Here is a 22026-nt window from a genome sequence, read left to right as displayed (position 1 = left end):
GTTGTCCCGCTCTGGCGCAAATGTCCTTCCGGTTGGCGGGGGGACCCAGGACACGGGACGGTGGGGCCGGGAGCCAGGTGGTCGGTGTATGTACACGAGTTCGGGTTGGAAATCGCGCGCGCTCTCGGAAACTGCGCTGAGTGGCCGCTCGCACGCACTCACCGGGCGCTCACAACTCACGGCCGGTTGCGAGTCCCGGTTCGATGCAAACGTTTATTAGTTGCGGAACAACCTTCGGACGGAACAACACGGACGCCGGACGGACGCCGGATGGTCGCTTTGCGTCGTGGCGCCCGATGCCGAGTTCTTTGATTCGCCGCCCTCCGATAACTGCTGCTGCTGCCGCCCGTCCGCCTCAAGCGTGTCCTTCTCGGTGAGTGGCAGGACGATCGGCCGCGAGCGAGCTGATCCCCGATCGCGCGTATCGTCTGTTCTGTGTTTTCCCGCGTTTGTGCGCGCGTGTGAGTGAACAAGTGTGTGTTGTGAGGAACCGCGCAAATCACCACCCACCTCCCCCCGCCTGGGCACCACCCACCCATAATGCCACCCCGGCCGACGAGGTTCCGATCCTTCGGGCTGGCCGCTCGGTTAGCATTTAATCCTTAGCCGTCGATGCGAAACGACGGTCGGCTCGTGCTGCCCGACTACTACTACCACTACCCGGTGTGTGTCCGCGTGTGAACAGAGTGTGCGATCCGATTGTTTCGATCCGAGTAACAACACTTTAGTGGTGCGGTGCTGCTGTGTGTGTCCTTTAAACTGCGCTCGCTGGACCATGTGCCACCAACAGACGTCTGCCGGTCCACGCGAAAGCGAACCCTTCTGACTTTGTTCTGATCGCTGATCCGGCGCAGGACCGATCGGTGACCGCCCTGGCCACTAAAACACTTCCACCGACAGCAGTCCCAACGGCGGCCAACGGCGTGGTGCATATGTTGTTTAGCATGGATTTTCAGAGTGCAATGGAAACCTTCGCAGAAGCTTGGGTCGCCGCCAGCACTGGAGAACAGGTGAGTGAGTGTGTATGTGTGTGACGGGCCAAGGGCGGGTCTGTAAATCTTGCCTGCCAACCGGAACTGGTGGGAGGTTCGCCGGAGGTGTCCTCCTTGGGCAGACGGTTCGCGGCAGGTTGTCGGACCTCGGCGTACCCGCCGCCGAAGCTACCTGCCGAAGCGTACCAGGGCCGAGACAGCTTCCATCTCATTTGCAAACACTTCTTCGCTAAAGGACAATTCGCTTTTGCGCTTAATCTTGTTAAATGGTGTTGACCCCCCACACTCACACACGACAGTGACCTCCTTCGTGATGGCTGGCCTCGGATCAGCGAGTAATCCTCGGGCCGAGCCAGGGGATAAGCTGCAATTTTATGCTTAATTCCACTTGAAAAGTGACTTTTTCCTTTGAGGTCCTAGCAAAACAAAGCGGACCACTTCTGACACCGTTCGCGCAGAGGTTCAGCAGATCGTGCCACGTTCTGCGCTGACCAGCATAGACTTCTGGAGAACCTTTTTTGGGAGATTTCCCAAAAACCCAGCATAGCATGATAGCGCGCTGGTGGCCACATATGCTGCTTCGTTAGGGCAGACCATGGAACAGAGATTAGCATTTCCGCCCGGAGAGCGCGGCTCTGTGGCTCAGAGCTAATGGCCGGGCGATATGGTTTTATCAAAATCCATAACCGAAGCCGCTATACGCACACGATAGGGAGTTATGCTCGAGGCCGGTCTGCGCCACCATATCAGGCGACCTTCGACCGGGGCCGCTTTGCGGAATTGCTGGCGTCGGTCGGTCACGTCGCTGCCCCCGGAGATGCATTCTGGTGCGTGCTGCACTTCTTTTTTTTATCATCGACCGACTGGTCCGACTCATCGCTTCCCGTCTTGGCGACGATCGGTCAGTCTGCGACGCTTCCGACCACTACGGCAGCCCGGGGAATGTGATAAAGGAGAAATGTTTGTACGTTCTGCGGTTTTCGGGTGACTCAGGGGCCCGGCTAGTCAGGCGGCGCGGATAGTGTTCGCCGGAAAACTGTTGCTCATTAGCCAACAATGGATTAATTGCGATAAATCGAATTAATGCTTCCGTCTCAACGGCTCCCCGTGGAGTTCTGCTCGTCGGCAGCTAGCTTCTCCTGAATAAAGATCACGACGCTCCGGTGGGACCTCCTCGGGGGCTTAGGGATTAGAACCGTTTTATGCGCGGACCGGACCCCTCTTGTTGGTCGTGACCCGACCCACGACGGGACGGATCACGGATTAAAATATGTTCGTCAGGCGGATTTCCGGCAGCGATTCGGAAGCCAGCGACCCGAAACGCTGCGTTCCCAAAGACCGGACCGGAGCGGTCGATCGAGCGCGTTAATCGAGATTAATGAACCCAGGAGGCCGGATGACGCTTTAAGACGATGATTTATGGTCGCTCTGTTTGGCCCTTTGCGATCGTCGTCCTTGCATCCTTGATACGATTTGTGCCGCGCGGGACCCCATCAAACTTCTAGAGGGACTCTAGGGCTCGGTGATGTGAAACGCAAACAATTTTGCGCCTAATCGGTAGGTAGGCAGGCCTTGCCCAAGGGCCTGGCACACATTCACAAACAAGGACACCGAAGCAGTGGCCCTTTGCCTTGAAAGGAACACGACCTCGGAAAACACCTTTCGGAGGTTTCGGTGTTTGTTGTTCTCGACTCTCTCTCTGTCTCTCTCTCCCTCTCTATGATGCGCCCAAAACTTCTACCGGCCTTCGATCGTCGTCCGTCTTATCCTCGCTGTTTACACTGCGTGTGCGTGAACGGTTTTATTAGTCCTTCGGGACTCACGGCGAAGAAGATCCCGGGTCCCGGAGCCCCGGAGCGGATAAGGTGGCAACAGCGGGCACACCTTCCAGGACACGTAACGAATTACGGTTTTATTGCACCAAATTTCACCAACAAAACGATACCCGCTAGGCTGCCGCCAGCCCGAAATAGGGACGAACGAGAAAGGGATCGCCGTGGTGGTCCACCACGTGTCCCAGAGCAGGACAGTATCGGGAGATCAATTGTTTCAACCGGTCCCGCACACTTGCACAGCCCGTTTCTTTCCCGTGCTATTTCGCACTACAAACCGAGATAGAGAGAGAAAGAGAGCGAGAGAAAGAGACCATGAGCAAGGATTCTTTCATTAATCCAAAGCCAACGTTTTCGGTCGGTCCGAAAAACTGTTGGCTGTCGAACTCTGCGCCCCGCGTCTATAAGCCTTTCGCAGGACAATTGCCATCGCCGAGGAAGTGTGAGTTTTACAATACGTTACGTCCTTTTTTTTGTGGGTCAGTTTTTGTTGTTGTTTAGGTCGTCGGAAAGGGTTTTCATGGCACTTTTGCCCCGGTCCCAGGAAAAACCCACGTTTGTTCGTTCCTCTGGCTCATTGATCTCGATCTCGGCAGGAAGCGGACTCGGGAGGGAGTCCGACTCGGGGCGGATGATGAAAAATGATCCTCGCTCCGAGTCGGATAAGACGTTTATGGCGCTTTTTCTTAGAGAATCACGAATTGGCGACGGAGGAGATTTGGTTTTTAAATTTTTAAATCATTCATGACCAATTTCGGTTGTATTATTTGATTATTTTGTTAAAAAAAATAGCGTTACTTACTTAGCTTTATAAATATAATGAAATAATAGGCGACATGTACATTGCTGTTTGTTGAGATTAAATAATTTCCAATCGATTTTCAGGACCTCAATTCTTAAACAACAGCTTACTTAACCCAAGATTCCTCCCAAAAACACGGTTTCATATCTGGTGACTCTTATCCTGTTGGCCGATAAGAGTTCAAAAATATTAAGAAACATTTAAATTGCCATTCACTCAATTTGAGCTAATGAATTTACAGGATCATGATGCTCATCCGAGACTTAAAATAGCTCACAACTCTCAACTCGGACACCCCAAAGAATGACAATTACTCACCGGAGCCCAATTGACCCGTATTAACCGCGGAATTCCTAATGAGGCCGAAGAAGTCAATCCCGCCCCGAAGTGTGCACCTTATTCTTGTCGCTGTCCCCTTCGCAACAATTCGAATGGGGTCATAAACTTCAACTACACCCCCCCCGGGGGTGATTGATTTACACCCAGACCGCACGGGAGATGCGTGTCATGTTACACACCCCCCCAGGCCAGGGGTCACCTTCCCGGCGAGAGCACCTTCCATTGGCACAAACACACAGCCCGCTAATCCGACCTGTCCGAAGACGGCCGCGCCCGTCCGGGCCCTAATCCGGCGCAGGATTAAGTTGAGTTGCGACTCTTCTACCCAGGCCACAAGTCGGGGCATCATCGGGGCAATACGGTGCCCCAGCCCCAGCCAGCGGCGGCTTGCGTTAATCACTTTTGATATTTTTATGTGGCATCCGAGAGGCAACGTGCAACGAAATCTTCCATCATTCCGAGCGCGGCTTTCGGGTGTAAGAACCACACCGGACACCGGGACCTGGGCCTGGGCCGCGCGCACACACACACGCGCGTTAATCTTCCGCCGATTCGGAACGATGAACGTAATGGACTGGTGACCGGTGGCCCCCACTCGAGTCTCGCTTTAATCTACTTAATCCTTTTTCTCTCGTGCGCGCACGCTCTAGCCTGGGAACCGGCCGCGGGGAAGGTAGTTTAAGATTTCGCTCTGAATTACGCGGCCACGCAGTGGCTGCGGCTTACAATGTCTTGTTCCTGGAGCCGTCAGAGAGCAGGCGATCCGCGCGCGCACACACACACCCGCACGGGAAGATTAAGTCCTGGTCGGCCATGCTATCAGTGCTGGCCGTACGAGGATTGTAGCATCTACCAGGGGTGGTATTAACGGAACGAAACAAAAGCCAGCAGCCGATGTTTTGCTGTTCCGACTGTTCCGTATCCCTCTTCGCTACACTCCATCTTGCTCGAAATGTATGCTAAATCCGAATTCTGGTCATCCGCGAGATGTGTATGCTGCTCCACGGGTCGGGCGGAATAATTTCTTGCGCCAAGAGATTTAGCGCGCCACTCCGCGGCTGACGAATCCTCCCCTTACGGCAGCCATACGGTGGGATTGGATTTTTTAAAATAATAATTCCAACCGACTGAGATTTTTTGCTCACCCGTCCTCCCGGTGTGTCCGGTCTGTGTGTGTGTGTGTGTGTGGTGGGGCTGGTTTTAATCCTCCTCGCGCACGGAAGGTGACGCCGAGAGAAGCCTTGGACGAGATTATTGAATATCTTATTCATTGCCGGCCCGTGGCTGCCGCCCGGGCAGGCGAACATATGGATACGGTTTGGTGACCACCACCAAACACCGTACACCAATACTACACACAGACGGACCCCAACAGACGGCTGGAGGTGGAGGTGATGGTCGGTGTGGTCTGTCCAGCAGCAGTTGGGGCACCCCCGAGCAGTAGATAAATTATGCAAACCGATTCTTGTTGGCTACGTCTCCGTTAATGCCACCTTCTTCACGTCGGTCGGTGGTCGGTGGTGGTGAGCGGCGTTGTTGTAGTAATTACCGGCCGACCCCCACCGGCACAATTAGAATGCACATCATAATTGGTGCACCGCGCGGTGAAAGATGCCATTTTTCAATAAAAAACAAACTGCAACATCTCGCACACCTCTTTATTGGGTGTCTTATTTTTATCAGACGCTTATTAAACGGATCCGTGCGGTACGATTTAATTCTATTTATTTATGTTCGAAATTTATTTTACTTGAAGGTTGAAGTTGCTAACAAGACAATAAATAAAGTCTTAACACTCTACGAGTCGCACTAGTTCCAAAATGGAAGGTAAATAAATCAGTAAACCGATTTTCAACAACCTTTTTCAATTTTAAACCAAAGCTGGGGCATCCTCAAAGTGCGTTTCAAACATAAAATGGAAATCTGTACTCATTACATTGATATCGTCTTCGATTGTTCTTGCCTCCATTGGTTCTAGTGGCCATTGATAGACCCAATGTTCAAATTTAAATATGTTACTATATAATACCCAAGTATCAGTATGTCCTCGGAACCACCAAACATCAATCATATTGCACGGACCCAATTATTGCCGAGCTTGTCTGTGGGCCACTTTTGAACAACCCTAGGCAAACGCACACAACGAAACGTCCAACTCGATGTCTTTCTCCCGAAAGCCCGACCGGACGGAAGACACGCTTGCCACAGAATGTTTGGCCACGAGATATCGCATATCGGTCGGGCGGCGAGAAAGGTTCTCTCGAAAGGTAGCAGCGGTGCGCCAGGCTTAGCGGCCACAAGAAAGCGAAAAACTAAGAAGGACCAGACCCTGGAGGACCAGGGAAACCCAAGAAAAACGTCCCGTCGAAGTCGAAGTGTGTTTATTTCAATCGTCCAAAGCTATAGCTCACTCACTGAAAATAAATATAATCCCGGATTAAGGCATCGTCTGTGCCGCTTCTTCCCGCCCGGGGTGGATGCGCACACCCAACCCCCCATCGGAATGCTCGTGTTGGTTTGCTGTGCATGTTTTGTGCACCTTTAATCTCACATGTAACGGCCGGTCCAGGTCCGGTGAAGGCCAGGTCTGAAAGGAGAAGGCAAACATCGCGGAGGGGACTTTCACGTGGTGGTCTGGGGCTGGGGGCTGGGGGGGCCCGAGTGCTTCTTCGGCAGGACGAAAACACCGCACGTTCGTACGTTGCGTACGGCACCACCGCATTCCGTGTGGCCGGCCCGGGGTTTGCGCATTAAAATTGTGTCACTTTGTGGTCGGTGGCGTGCTGGAGGGAATTAAGCTCCTCGCGGGTCGGGGCGGGTACCCAAATCGGGCCGGACAGGCGATTTGGGATTTACATTCTACAAAGTCCCCGCCGGTTCGCGCCGGAGGTCGCGCGGTCTCCAGTAATTAGTGGTGCACCGTTTTGCTTGATCCGAAGCCGAGGGCGCCCGGGAACCTCTGCAAGAGCGGCCTACCTACGGCGGCGACGATGACTGGTCTTGATTTGTGGCCTTCTTGGTTCGGCCGGGACCGTTCCTGCGACGACGGCGACGATCGACGACGGATTTACCAAAGACGGTGGGCTCCTTAACTCCTTAAACGATGGCGGGGCACGGAGAACGAGCGAGAGATGCAATCGCAGTCGTACGTACCTCGGGCTCTGGCTCGGGCACGGGTGGAAATAAATAATACACGAAATAAATTAATTATTTAAATCCGATTGGATTATTTTAATTTATTGTATGATTAATATATGTGGGATTAAAATTTTCACGGCTTCGTTGAACGCGCGCGGCGCTCGGGACACTCGCGGTCGGCATCACACAATTTTGCACGCGATATGTTCGCTCGCGGCTCGGGCGGAACACGCAGATTATCCGCCAGTCAACATGCTCGACCTCGGCGGCCACCACCGCCCCCGTGGGGCTGGGGGCAGGGTTGCCGTCTCGTTTCGGGTCGGAGCTTGGGGAACCGTGCACTAGCTAATCCGCTTCTAGCTAGCGGCTGTCCGCGACGTGACTTATTTATATTCTCACGGCGCAAAGAACTTCGGGGCCGGCAAAGGGGGCTTAAAATTCGCTTCATCAACACCCAGAACGACGGGGATACTTCCCAACTCATGTTGGGAAGTCTGATTCCGTTGCCACTCTATCGTGAGACTAAGTAATTACATTGTTTTTTTTGCGAGCAAGTAGCGGCATTAGAATCGCAGCCTTCAGTAGCTGATTGGAATGACTCAGTTTTAGGCGAAAAAATAGAAAAACATACAACAACGCCTAACCCTGCCTGATGGTGGGTTCTCTATTTTTCGTTCTGTGTTCGTTCTTTCGTTTTTCGTTAACTATTTTTCACCTAAATTGTGATTGGTCAAGATCTAATTCAGCACAAGCAACATTTGCTGTTAGGACTTGATCCACTGTACCATACTACTGTGGCCGGTTTGGAAGGAATTCATGGTGCAGCATACCACGATAAGCACAGAATACTATTTAGGTTTTCAGCGTCATTTTTTGCGTAATTCTGCGCATTAAAAATGAGCTGATTTGTGGAGAGACAATTCTTGGTTTTCACCTCACGAGGAAGCTTTTCCATCACATTTCCGTGATCATTTCGACACAAACTCGATCCGTAACGATCCGCAACCACCGTATTCGCCTCTAAATGAGGCTAAATCCCCAGATGACCTTTGGCAATTCACTAAGCTCATGAGACGGATCCGAGAACACCTTTCACAGTCGATAATTGGGATAGGAATCGAAACACAGAGTGTATTGAAGGCCATTCCTAAAAGTAACTGGACATAAATGCATTTCAGAACAGAGATTATTTTAATGGTGATGACATAGATTTAGAAGAATAAGTCAAGATTTTTTCGGGTCTTAAGCGAATTCCCGATATTATTGCCGATAAGAGCGTACATCTTAGGTCATTGTTCCTTATGACTCGTTTCGATCGATGAGGGTTAATCCTCGATTGATCGCACCCCGCCCATGTTCAATCCGATAGTTCTGTTGCTACTGGACGATCCTTTGTACTCCTGACGTGTTTAATAATCGCTTTTCGTCGACGATGGATAGATCCAGAAGATTTTGCTAACTTCCCGCCAACGTAACCTTTTAGGCGGCCCCAAACGACTGCGCACGCACCGTAAACGTGCCGCGTTCCAGTGGCGACCCACCACCACCGGCCGTAGGATTAGTGCGGGGAGCGCAAATCTTTTGACGGATTATCATACATTAACTTCTTACCGAGGCCGGGACGTCCCAGCGCGCGAAATCCCGGCGCGACGCCGAACATCGGCAACATCTTTCGGATCGCGCCACCGCGCACAGCTTCGCCGGGCAACGCGCACGGACGAAGAAAACATGCTACAGATTAAATGTGGCACGGCGGTGCCCGGCCTCGGCACCACTTCCACTTCCGCGGCACTGTTTGCTTCTCTTCGCTTTAGACCCGCTCACGCTACGGCGCATCGTTCCGCCCGGGGTGGCTCGTGAAAGGGTTGGACGGGCGCGGAAGGGGCGCTCGAGTTCGAGTAAATGGGGCGGAGCTTGAGAGAAGATCGCGAGCGCGCGTCCCAGGAAGGATCCGGTGAAGGAAAGAATTAAGGCTCCGCGGACCGCGGAACGCATCGGCTAATATTTATTACGATATTAAATAAATGTTGATGCGAACTGACGAAGGAAAAGAGGGAGAACGAGAGAGAGAGAGAGCGGGAGAGCGGGAGAGCGTCGGCTGGTGGTCGGAAATCGGTAATATATGCGATCGGATCAAGCTTCCTTCCAGCATCCGCGTGCCCGGGGTCCAGCGGCTTAAGAAGAGCGACCCCCGAAAGCGCCCACACGAGGGAGTTGCTTAAAATTAGGTGAGAATTTAAATCCCCACCGGGAGGACGGGTCCGTTCCGCCGAGATAGTGTGTGTAGAATGTCGCCCGCGTTCCCGAGCCCCCGGTGGGGACCGTATTAAGTTTACGATCGCCTGCTTTATGTCCGCGCGGCTACTGATCGGCAGATTGGCAAACTTTAATGGAACCGAACCTCTCACCGAACCTCCCGGGGGTTGTTGGATTTCGTCAACCGATCGAGATCCGAACGCAAAGTGCCTCTTGCGCTACCGGATCTCCCGGGGTGCGTTCCGTTTGGAAAGGCCAACACACGCAAAGGATTATCAAACCGAGAGCTCTCCGAGGCGGGCCTCTTTTTGATCTCTCCGAAATGATTTAATCCACCAACTCCGAAGCGATGGCGTGAGCGAGAGAGAGAGCAGCACCGGGTGATAATCAGCCTAAGCTTTCGCGGTCCGCGGTTCGAGGAATTAAAATAAAAACCGAACCACACACACACTCACACATTTTAATAACAAAGCCCGCATGGTGTTTTATGGGTTGTGATAAAGCTCGCCACGCTGCCGCGCGCTGTGTCGTGGTTAATGATTAAGATTTGCGATTGAATTTATGTAAATGGAAGGCAAAACTCTCGTAAATCGCCCGGACCGCCGGATGACGGTCCGAAGCACTCGTCTGATGCTAATCCGCCGACGGAGGCCATCTGCGCCCCCGAGGGGGATAGAGCTATTTTCGAGGACCTCGAGATGGATGGCACAGGTACGAGATCACGAGCCGCGGCCACCTCTCGCGGAGTTATGATTTGTGTGCCAGTGCCAGCGTCGCCGTCACCGTCGTGGCCATTTGTCAGCACTTAGTGTCCTCGCGGGGCTTAATAGAGTTCTCCTTTACTTTTTTTCGCTCCCCCCATTGGCGGCTGCTCCAACATTACATCGGGTGGCACGCAGCATAACAATGGCCACATCGTCGTCGTCGTCGTCGTCGCGCGAGATCGATAGTTTGCATGCGTGTAAAAAAGGCGTGCGTGTGGGGGGCGGTGGTGCGCGCGCTAAAACCCACCCATGTCCTGTGACGGCCACGACCTCCGCCGCGCCGTGGCACGAATGGCGGTGCTCCGTACTTTCCGCGGATTAGCTTCCGTTCTTTCAGTTTTTGCCGCCAAATATCGCGGTGCCAGCGGCCGAGCGAGCGAACGAACGAGCCCTGGGCCGAGGCCATTTATCCATTGAACTAACTATGCTAAGCCCCTAAAACATCGGGTCACCCTACGGGCCCTGCAGCAAAAACCACCGCAACAGGACCCGAAACGCCGAACAAATAGCCGGAGCACCGCGACCGTGGCGTGTGTCGAGGATCGGTAAGAGCTCCTTTTCGCTCGGAGTGGGCTTAAACCCGCGGCCTGTCTGGGTGGGTGGCGGCTGGACCACGCCGCCAGCCCACCGAAAATGGAGACTTCGCGCCGGTCAAAAATGTTTTGACCAATTCGAAAGAAGTCAAGGGCCCATAATGTCGCAGCAGCGCTAATCGAACTCGTCCGCCGAGTGGGTTTAATGCCCCCTGTATGAGGGGGAGAGAGAGAGAGAGAGAGAAAGTAACGGTCTGGCTTGAAGTTCCCGAATCCCCGGAATGTCCGGTCCGGCCTGGGGCCGTTGTCGACGCTAAATCCTTTAATACATAGAAACGCGGATTTTATCAGTTTTGGGATTTTAATTTATGACCCGGCCGCGCATCGGTTTATGCCGCAATTGGGGTGTGCTCCGGGCTGGGGCGTTGGGGGAGGGGGCTCCGGATCGGTTCCACACCACCGGCTGGCGGGGATACTGAACACCGGTGGGCCGGTGGCGGTGGCGCAGTTGTTGTCTAAACCGTTTGATGGATATGCGGCTCGCTGGACGGAAGTGACACCGGCACTCTGTGTTTGGGATTGTGATTAGCGGCCCAAACACCGACGCGGTGAGAGAGAGAGAAGGAGAGAACAAATACAAGGGAATCGGTTCTGATGGTGTTGGTCGGTCCCTGCCCGGGGGGACCCTTTGCCCGATTATCGATGAGCTCGGCCAGCGGGTTCGTGGGATCCTTCCGCGCCCGGAGGTTCACCGGACCAGAGCCACACATACACACACAGCCCGCTGAAACGGCAACAATGACAGGAAACAAACGCGGACAGATGTCTGTGGCTCTGTCACCTGGGGTGTGGGCTAATGTAAGTTGCGCTTCGATTGACTTCAGGGTGCAGTCGACCAGAAGTCATTAGCTCATCCTGCCGGTGCTGCTGCTGCTGGTGGTGGTGGTCCCGATCTCGCTCTCTAGGAGCCCCGTACCTTCTTAGGGTCTCCTCGTAGTGGCTAATGGCTCAACTCAGCCCCCCCCCGCACAAGAAGTGCCATTTTCTTGGAGCCCATTTGTCCCTCGGTGTCCTAATGTGCGCCTCCTTTCGGGAGGTCATTATCTGCCCTCGGGCCCTTTTTTTGCGGGCCGTTGCGGACCGTTGCTGCAACGCACTACGCACAACAATGGACAACCAACAGGAAAACCGGAGCGGTTGAAAATTAACTTCCTGTCCTGTGGAGGGACGCTAGAGTTGCACTTCGCTAGATGTGCGCGCACCCCCTTTTTGGAATTCGAGCCGATTCCCGATCGAAAGCGATGCGATTTCACGGGGGGGAACGCACGACAGAGAGAGAGCTCTTCGAGGGCACGGTGGACACATTCCGTCACATTCGATTAAGCAGAGGGCGGCCGAGCCTGAGCTTTCGGGAGTCCGGTCTTCCGTTTCGAATAAAACTAATCGATCGGCCGGCCGTAGCTTTCGGTACGATTTATGGCTCGCCGAAGGGAGTTATGCAACTGCTTCCCGTCGGTGGCTGACTCCTGCTGGTGCAACCACCGGAACCACCGGAACCACCACTCGATATTCCCATTTTGGGGGGCTTTTGTTCAATAGGCGCACCGGCCCGTGAAGATGCGAAAGAGGATGATCGATAGTTAATGAAGGAAGTCGTTACTAGTTTGAATATTGTTGTCCTGTGTTTTTTTTTTTAATTTCAAAAGTGAAATTAACAACACGGCCAGAGGTTGATCACCGCCGCCGAGCAGCGCAACATAATTCAATGATTATGTTTTTTTAATTGGAAACGTGAGCCAACCGTGCATCAAAAGCTACGCCAGGGTTTTTGGAATTTTCCGAGGGGATTCCTATAAAAAGTGGCAAACTCATTAGGGTCTCCTGCTATTAGGATTCGAGAAATCGAAAACTCTCATCTCTTGCGCCGTGTGGCGTCCATCAACAGGATCCGTTGACTTGTACGACGGTTGATGATTCTGGAAACCCGTTTCAAGGTTTGCGTAGGCTTGCCCTAGAAGAACCTAGTATGATCCCGGACTTACCGGTTCCAAAGGCCCTGATCGCCTTTACTATGCCAACTTCATTGCAATTTATTGATCGTTCAGCCAAACACGCCATCCTACAGATCGCTTGGTAAAGGTCAACGTGATGCTCCGAAAGAGACAACGAAATCAAGTCGCATCCGTTTTCCCACACACACGCACACGCGAAACATAAATCGCCTTCCGAATCGAACACAAGCTTGCCAGCCCTGCCCACCAACAGCCCGGCCTGGTGATGGATGTTTTCGACTTCCGTCTTTTGCATTACGCAAATTCCTTCTGATCCCTCGGCAGGTTTTTACAATTTCCGACTTAAATTAGTCACTGTCTAAGCTGAACTCATCACAAAACCAGGGGCGTGCGCGATTATTATGCTCACGCGCGGGGGCCCGGCGCATAAAACGGGGTCAAGAAACGAATGGCCAGTGAGAGAGAGAGAAAGCGAGGACTGAACTGCAACTGTTGGAAGTTGGCAGCTAGAACGCACATATGAATTCGGCCCATTCCGGAGACACATGCAGACGGGGAGTCGCTGAGAGCGCGAGAGAGACAGGGAGCTATTTATTTAGTGCAATATATAATCATAATGATAATCACCATCATCATCGGTCGCCGCCGGTCACCCAGGGGCGTCGTTGGTCTGTAATTAACATAATCTATTCCGATATCTGCTTAGGTGCATCTACCCCTTTCGGTGCGTAGGCCCGGGCCGCGGTGGGACCCTAACTGCAAGACACTTACGCAATGCGCCCTTTATTGTAGGTGCAATTTGTTTCTCGAGGAAGTTGACATCCCCACACACAGCTGCCGCTGCTGCTGCTGGATGACGATTTCTTTCAGTTTGTTTCGCGCAGTGCAACGGAACAGCCGCCGCGCAACATTAAGGAACCCTAGCTCTACGGGACCGGTGAGGATATATGAGGGTCACAGGATACGGCGCACGGTGGCGTTGGCGGGTGAGCCATCAGCCATGCGTGAAATGCTTCGCCGGAGAGGCGAAAAAAAAGGAAGTCCCATCGAACCGGGAATAAAAACCCGGACCGCACCCCACCCGCCCCTCGGGGCCGGTGTCATCTTCCGGTGGCCTCCTCCGGTGGTGTGCGGTGTGCTTAGTGAGTTGGAACGGGGTCTCCTCCGGGCGGGTGGCAGAAGAATCGGGTGATCGCGCAACTTCAACATATGCCGGTGGTGGGGGACCCTAACCCTGGGAACGCAATGCGCTATCCCGCGCGCCCGCGCGTCGTCCCGCTGATTACGAGGGAACCAACGGAAAAAACGGGAACGCACTTGCTGATCCCGTTTCGGCCGTTTCGTTTCGTACACTCGGAGTTCGGAGCTTGGAACTAACCGCATTCCTATCGAATTGGCACGAATTTGTCACGAAAGTGTGACTAAGAGAGTGCTTCAGGTTCGGGGCCTTTGGGCCTTCCCAAGCAGGGAACGGCGCAATCAATCCTGCCTCGGATGGGTCTCATGGGCACGGGCGGGCGCGGTGTGTTTACATTTTTAAAGTGCTTTACTCACGCACCGAACCCCACCGAGGAGACTGATAAGGCCTCTCCTTGCCAACGGAGTGGACGGAGGGTCTTATGGGTGCGTTTGCTTCATCGGGCCACCGTCATCACCCATCGTTGCCGCAGCGTTGTAATGATCGTAAAATTAGCGGATATTTTAAGACACACACGCCGCGGGGCGATTAGCGGGGCGCCGTTATCTCGCGCCGTTGGGCCATAAAGCGCGCTGAGTTGGGGGATAATCTCCGCCAGACAGGTCGCGCGGTGCGCTGATCCACGGGTTAGGTTAACCCTCTGGCGGTGCACAACGGACGCGACGCAGAACACGGCCAAGAGGCGGCCGGTGGGCCGGTGGGCCGGCGGGACGAGTTGATCGATCGGTGCTATAAATCAATTATCGGGGCAGAAAAATAATAGAAGCCGATAACATCCGATGACATGCGTGGGAAACGGATTTCGTGGGTTTGTGGAATTAAAATCGAACACACTCATCCCCGGGGCGGGCGGGGCATTTGGCAAATGTAACAGGAGGGCAAACACGTGGTCAGGAATTGCATACCTCGCAGGCGCATACCAATTCACACCAATCGGCTTTTCCTGTTAACTTTTAACATCGATTCAAAGTTATTAAGCCGCAATCGATTGGCTCATCGATCGGTGCGCGTATTGCGTGGCAGCGGTTCGAGGGCCTATCGGTGGTGTCGTCGGAACGCCAGACGATTACCAGCGCACCCCGCGATTAGCCCGATTGGGGCTTATCAGCTATCTGCGCGAGCGCACCACGCGCTCGATGATCTGCCCAAAGCGCGCACGTTGGGCTAATGTAACTGTCGTGTACCTTAAGAGTCCATAGAGGCCCGGCCGACCCCAAATGAACTTCCCGGCAAACCGCCCGATAAGACCGACCGGGGCACGCGGAAGTGCTGCGTGTGTGTGTGTGTTTCAAACAAACCGTTCCGTTCCGTGGCGAACAACGAAAGGGAACTCACCGAAAGTTGCCCCCTTTCGCGGTGCGCGGTGTCGAAGGTGTTACACACCCCTTCGCCAAACGTCAATCGATCGACCGGCCGTTAGTTTACGCTTGAATGGCGATGACGACGACGACGGTGGCGGCGACGATAACGAAAATCCATTACCCAATCAAGCCTGACAGCGCCCGTTGCATCGATACCTTCGAGCCCTCCGTTGCCACTGCCTGTGTGTGTGTGTGTGTGTTTGGGAGGACGCGATGAGTGGTGACACCCTACTCCACCGGTTGGGCACCCTCCAACGCACCCGGCGGCATATGCTTACTTACGATTAATCGGCCCACCGACTGGCCCACCCGAAAGTAAGTTCCGCGTTTCGGGCGGCGGAAACACGACTGTCAACTGCCAAAAAACGGGACGCCCAAAATGGCGTCTTACACACCGGTGGCCGCTGACAACCCTCGGTGCCGACCCCGGCCGACTTCGGTTTCTAACGAGTTTTGTTTACAGCGCAAATAATTAACAAACAATTAACATCCGACACCTTGCGATGCAGTTCCGCGCGCAAGTGCATAACACTTTCGGTTTCGCTGCTCCTCCGGGGCCTGTCAAACGCCATCGTCGTGACACGCGGTGCCGACGGCAAGCGGACGCTTCGGACGCACGTGCTCCCCGTGCTGTATTGTGATAAGAAGCGCTCGAGGATGGGCGAACACCTGCCCCGGGCGGGGGACAGGATTTTATTTGAATAATAGAAGGGCGCGCGGAAAACTCAAATTTTGTCGGCATGTTTCGGCCAACGCGCAAAGAGAGGTTTTGAGGACCACCATAAATAACCATCGCCGTTAGGTTGAGCGCGATAAGCGCCCGGAATGCTAATTAATCGGCCCAACACCTTTGGCCGGGCGCCGTCTTTGGCGAACGGGGTCAAGAAAGCGCGCCAACCGCGGTGAGTGACGCTATCGTGGTCTCAGCATCGCGGCCCTCCGATTAAGAGGGACGCCTTGCAGCGTTTTTCGCGGAGGCTTTGCTCCTGTGACGGGGCGCCCGATCTCCGCCTGATCCTAATCTCGCAGTCCCGCGGCTGACTAATTTCACACTCAAATCACATCTAATAAATTTATTAACCTATAAATCAATCCCTCGGCGATATTGGAGCCAGCGCGGCGCGATGCTTCGGCCTCTATCTATCCCAAATGATCCGCATCCGAGAGACGGGGCACCGCCGCCAGCAATTGTATCCGAAGTCTTTCCGGCTAATGGGGCACACTCACCACCGCGTTGTGGTGAGTTTTGCGAAATTCACCAGAACCTGGTGACTCTTGGCGAAGAGGGCGCTAATCTGCCGGCAATCATTAGTGGCGGCCTGCGCAATGGGCTGCGAGAGCCGGATGAAGCGCTCATATATCTCCACTCCAGCGGCCCCTTCGAGGTCGCGTCATCGTCGGCCGCTTATCTTTATCGCGGCCGCCGGCAAACCGTATTAAAGCAAATAAACACGTTTAAAACCCTCAATATCGCTTTGGCGTTGGCTGCGCCCGTTTGATGTTAATTCGTAGCGCGCGGTTTATCTCTGCGGGATGGCTTTAGGGCCCCCGGACTCCCCACAGCCGACGCGCCGCCCGATGACCCCAATATCCGCCGGGCCGGCGGGGAAGTACCAGATGCGCCTAATCGCGCTTTATTTACCGTCATATTGCGCATTCTACGCCACGACTTCACACACGTCAATCGCGGCCCATTTTGCCCGGGGTCGGTGCCGCACACAGCGGGACACCCGGTGACAACGTTTTGCAAATGGCCGCCACCCCGCCAGGGCCGGGCCAGGTGAGCTGCGTGAGAGCGCGGCGTCGCCCGTCACCCGCTGGGCGATCCGTTGCGCGATTCGCGGACGCACCGAGAGAGGTGCGGCTTCGCAGTAAAACCTAACGCCGGCCTGGTTTTTCCCTGCGTGGCGTGGCAGCGGATTATCGGGTCTATTACTTCGTGCCCAACACACATTGTGCGGTTTTGTAATGGTGGCCGAGTGCGAAACAGGGCATTAAAAAACCCGAAAGCAGCTGTGTGTCGACCGCAGCTTACCGCGGAAAGGTTTTTCGGCCACCGAAGAAAACCATGAACCGATTGGCTGACGGGAAGGCGTCTCCGTCCCTCGCGTGAAGACAACAGGAGGAGCACTCACAGGAGCACTGAACCGTGGGCACCGTTTCCGTTTCTTTGCTCTGCTAGGGCTGACTTAATCCTTTTGGCTGACTGGAACGACGCAGCAGAAGTGCTTCCGAGGATGTGTGGCCACTGTGGCTTCGCAGCTATCAATCAGCGGTCGTTCCAAAGGACATTGTGTTTCCCATTCTGGCACAAATACGGTGGCAAAAGTAACAAGACAGCACCTTCGGTTGCAAAGAATAACTTCTGGCGCTGTGGCGATTGACTCAAATTTTGTTTGTTCTAAACCGGGTAATAAAACAACGGGTTGCCTACATTTAGGCGCATAGTTGCACCACATGAGCGGTTGTGGAAGTGAAGTCTCCCTGAAACACAATTCAACGCCGTACACCATTTTAGAAATAAGAAACAAAACTCATTAAAGGGCTGCACTCCCCATGCGCGCCATGAATCATCGCTCGTGACGCTCGGAACGAGTCCCTATAAACGGTAGATGGGGAATTATAATAATGTGTTGATGGAGCCGCGCTTCTTTGCGTCGTCGGCGGCTAAGGTGTGATGCTTTCGCTGGCGAAATTGGCGCACCTTTTTGGGGGGTGAACCGCTAAATTTATTGGCCACAATAAATAATCCTTCCCCGGCGAGTCCACGCACCGATCAACCACCGGCCCAAAGGAGGATCACTTCCAAGACGACGGTTGCCACACCGGTTGGCGGTGGCCATGGACCGAAAAGCGTTCCAAAATCTCTGCTAAACTCCCGCGTGGGGCTGCGGTTTTATTTCGCTAATCAAGAGATGCACACTCACGTCGCCGCGCCATGGGGAAGATAGACACAGATAAAGAACCGCGCGTTAAAGCCCGTCCCGAGCCCGGGCACTGGCTGGATTTGATTATGGCGATTATAAATTAATCAACTAATATACGCGCCGCGGTCCTTGGGCGCTCAATTAATGCCGAGCGCGCCCCGGGGACGAGATGATGATTGCCAGACAGATACTACAGCCTGCCTGCCCAGATACGAGAGACAGCGCGTGATAAGCCTCGTGAATCCGGCACGACACTTTCGCGCACGACCCAAAATTCACCGTTGCTGGCGGGCATGTTGGCCAACGGCAGGCATGTTGGCCCCCAAACGTTATCAACCCGGTCAGATACATCGATTCGTCGAAACTGTCATCCGTTTGGTGATGTTTGTGATCTTGTCTGTTCCGTTTTTGCCCTTCGATTGGAAGCATAACCCACCACAGATTTTGTGGGCATCGTAAAAAAAACCCCAAACATCAAACTCCCCACTCGCCGGGAAAATGAATGCTAATTGAATTCATAAATCGGTTCGCGGTATGATCGCATTTCGCCCAAAGAAGTCATGAAGTGATCGTATCGTGTCGTGCGTCCACCGAAATTCTCTGCCAGCATTGGGCCAGTGTCGTCTCGGCCCCCATCGGGAGCGAGATTCGGGGCCCAAGTGGCCAGTGTGTCCCCAGAGCAGCAGCAGCAGCAGCAGCCACCAAAAAGGAGCCACCTCATATCCCTAATGTGACATTTTAACAAGATTTACACAACAAGCACACCAGCGACCAGCAAATGACAGCGACAGCGAACAGAGTGTCATCGTGTTTTAAATCTTCTTCAAACCTGTCTCGATTGCCTCCCGTGCTTCGCACCCACTCCCCAGCTCGGCAGCCCTGCTGCCCTCGGGCTGGTGAGCCGAGCTGCACAAAAATGCCGTGGTCGCTGCTCGGTCGCTCGGCGGTTCCCCGCGGGAGGCTGCCGCGATGCGCCGATGTTTGCGCTTCGGTTTTTATGTTGCTCGCCTGCGATGCTCGCTTGTCGAACGCGCAGACACAAACACGGGATTGAAGGGGATAACATAATGATCTTCGCTGCTCCGCTCCGCTCGATCACTTAAAACAACGGCGACGACGACGACGACGAGGACGACGAGGACGACGATCGCTCGCTCGCTCGCTCACGATGGTTGGCCGCTTTCAGGTGCAATAATTTTTCGTACGCGACATTCGCGGACGTGTGGGCCCCGAAAAATGTGCCCGAAATGACGAAAAACCGATTTCCAATCAGGCTCCCCGCTCCCGCTCTGTTCTCCTCCCAAGAGGGTCCCAAAAACAGCAGTAGCTACTGCGCGGCGGTTTGCTGAAAATATGTTCGCCCAAGATCAATGATCGATTAAATATACACTCTGCCACCGTTTGTTATCCTTCTCTCTCGCCTGCTCTCTCTCTCTCTCTCTCTTTCTCTGTGTTTGGGTTGCATTTTTTTGGGGGGCCTCCCTTCACAGACGGGACGGAACGGCCGACGAAAAGCGCGAAAAGAGGATAAGATCATGTATCAAACGTCAAATTATATCAAATTATTTTGCGGACGATCCATGTTTATGCTGCTCCTGCTGCTGTTGCTGTTGCTGCTGCTGCATAAGATTCCTTCTCAACGGGGTGCGCGACGACGACGGCGAGTGCCAACGCACTTTGGGCCTCGGAGTGTGTGTGTGTGCATGTTGACCGCGTGTTGATGGATCGGTGATGGGTCCCCGAAAACCCGATTCCCGGGTGTATGTTTTAGGGGTTCCTTCCGTCTGGTCGGTGCTACCGAACCCGCTGCAGCCAGGGGGCCCTCTACTCGCGGGCTTAATGTTGTATTTAAAATAATACCTATGATTGCAGAGCGAGCGAAATTGAATTAAATAATCGTTTAGACGAATCGCGCCGGACCGCGCCGAGTGTCGTAAATATTAATATCCATTTGAGCGAGCAAGCGCGGCCAATTTGTAGGGCGCGTGATGAAGCCATTGGGCGGCCCGCCGCGACCGACCGAGGTGTGAAGCAGGAGCTTAATTAAATAAAAGCTTTCCATTTGGAGGGTCGCAAAAGACTTGCTGTTTTCTAATTTATCGAGCAAAGTTTGCTTGTAAAATTAAGCCAAGTGCCGACACATTAGAATACGACCTTCGCGTTCGGATGCGCTACCGCAGCGCGTTGTCCCGCTGTCATGTTGTACTAGCGAGTGATGAACGTCTTCTTGCCACCGCTGGTGCCCCCCCCCCGTCTGTTCTAATCATACATTTCTCTCCTGGCACGCGAAAAGGCTCGGACAACATCGCTCCGGAATGTGGTCCGAGACCACAGAAGACACACAGTGTTCTGACGCAGCGGCCAACCAGCGGTCAGCGATGGGACAAAATTTGCCCAAAAAATAATTCGAACGACATTTATTTTCGTTTAGCAGGAATTATGCTCCTGCCTGCGGTCGTGCGAGTGGCAGCGGCAGCGTCGATAATCTGGCCCGTTTTTCCACCCCTTCGGCTCGGCATTCCACCGTTTGCGGTGCGGCGAAAGAAAATGCGGAATTCCTCCCCGTGGCTGCTCTGGTGGAGCGTCTCTGTAGCATTCCACGGTTCCCGGAGAGTTCCCTCGAGGCCCGCTGTTGCTGCTGCGAAGCCCACGGGACTCGGGCTCGGGAGACAAAAATGGTGGCCGGCCGATCAGCGTCCTATGCCGGGGCATTCGGCATCCGCGTGTTGTGCCGATGCACATGTTTTTGCCGATCGGTGCTGCAGTGCTCGGGCATGGGTGATTCCGGAACCAAAGCGACAGCGGTGAATGATAATGATGATAAAAGATGCACTGTTGATGCTGCTGCTGCTGCTGTTCGCCCTGTGATTGTTGTAGTTGCTGTCGTTTCTCTGTCGACGGCATGATGTCGGCTCGGGAATGTCACAAGCCACAAGAGTGTACAATATTGCACTCCGCTTCTCGGGGGATTTTGCGATGTATTTTAGCGAAGGAAAAATGTCTCAAATTGGCGATGTTTTTCACCAAACGCAACACACAAAACATCGAATCTAATCGCACCCATCCTAGCAGGCGTCTGGGCGGCATTGCAGGGTGATCAAAATGGTCATTTTCCGATCACATACTGCGCATACGAAGGCACAGTCTTGTCCAGGAACATTGCTTTCCGCATGTAAACACGTTCACGTGGGGACGCTCGCGGCCTCGCGGTTGGTATAGTCGCCGAAGATGGTAAAATTACTTCGCACCTTTTCGCACACACCGTGCCAGTCCGCCGGGAGCCACCGTTATGCTCGCTATGCTCGCGAGTCCCTCGCCGGGAGACGCGCCACGGTCTCTACGGTGGCGCGACTATGCGCGAAGTAATTGCGCACGCGGACTCGCGGACGTTTAATTGGCAGCAGCGCTGGGCAGCGACGCTCGGCCTCGGCTCGTTGGCGCGGCGAATTCCACAAATCTGTGAAATTTAATCACAACAAATTTTTCGGCAACCGCCGAAGCTGGGTAGTGATAAAAATTCACAGTACACCACGCGAGCATCATTACGCGCGGCACCACGGTGGTGGTGATCGCGACATACCGAAATCAAATCGTTCGAATGCATTCGCGGCGGCCGTGGTGCTTTATTGCGCGCGTGAAATGCGCATAGCTTTGACCAAAACTTCACGGGGCCCAATCATCCCTTAAACAGGCGGTTTGACGCCCGACGGGCTGCTTTCGTATGTTTTTTACGACACATTGAAATGATTTAAAATACACCTTAGGTTGTGACGACGATGTTTTGATTCTTATTAATCGATTGCTTATTGTTTCTCGTTACAGGTAAGGGCCCCGATTGGACGTCTTAATGGTTCGGTACGATCAGGTACAAT

General features: G+C 53.8%; 1 protein-coding gene across 1 annotated transcript in view; it reads left to right on the top strand.

Moving 5' to 3' along the window:
- The first annotated feature begins 932 nt into the window (after window positions 1-932).
- The window catches only part of LOC128277873 (uncharacterized), a 69901-nt gene continuing 48807 nt past the window's right edge, over window positions 933-22026 (top strand). Inside the window, exon 1 of the mRNA XM_053016464.1 lies at window positions 933-1010. Within this exon, the coding sequence (XP_052872424.1) occupies window positions 933-1010 (78 nt within the window). The remainder of the gene's footprint in view (window positions 1011-22026) is intronic.

The sequence above is a fragment of the Anopheles cruzii genome, chromosome 2, assembly GCF_943734635.1.
Source record: "Anopheles cruzii chromosome 2, idAnoCruzAS_RS32_06, whole genome shotgun sequence".
Lineage (NCBI taxonomy): Eukaryota > Metazoa > Arthropoda > Insecta > Diptera > Culicidae > Anopheles > Anopheles cruzii.
This window is presented reverse-complemented; position numbering and strand designations above follow the sequence as displayed.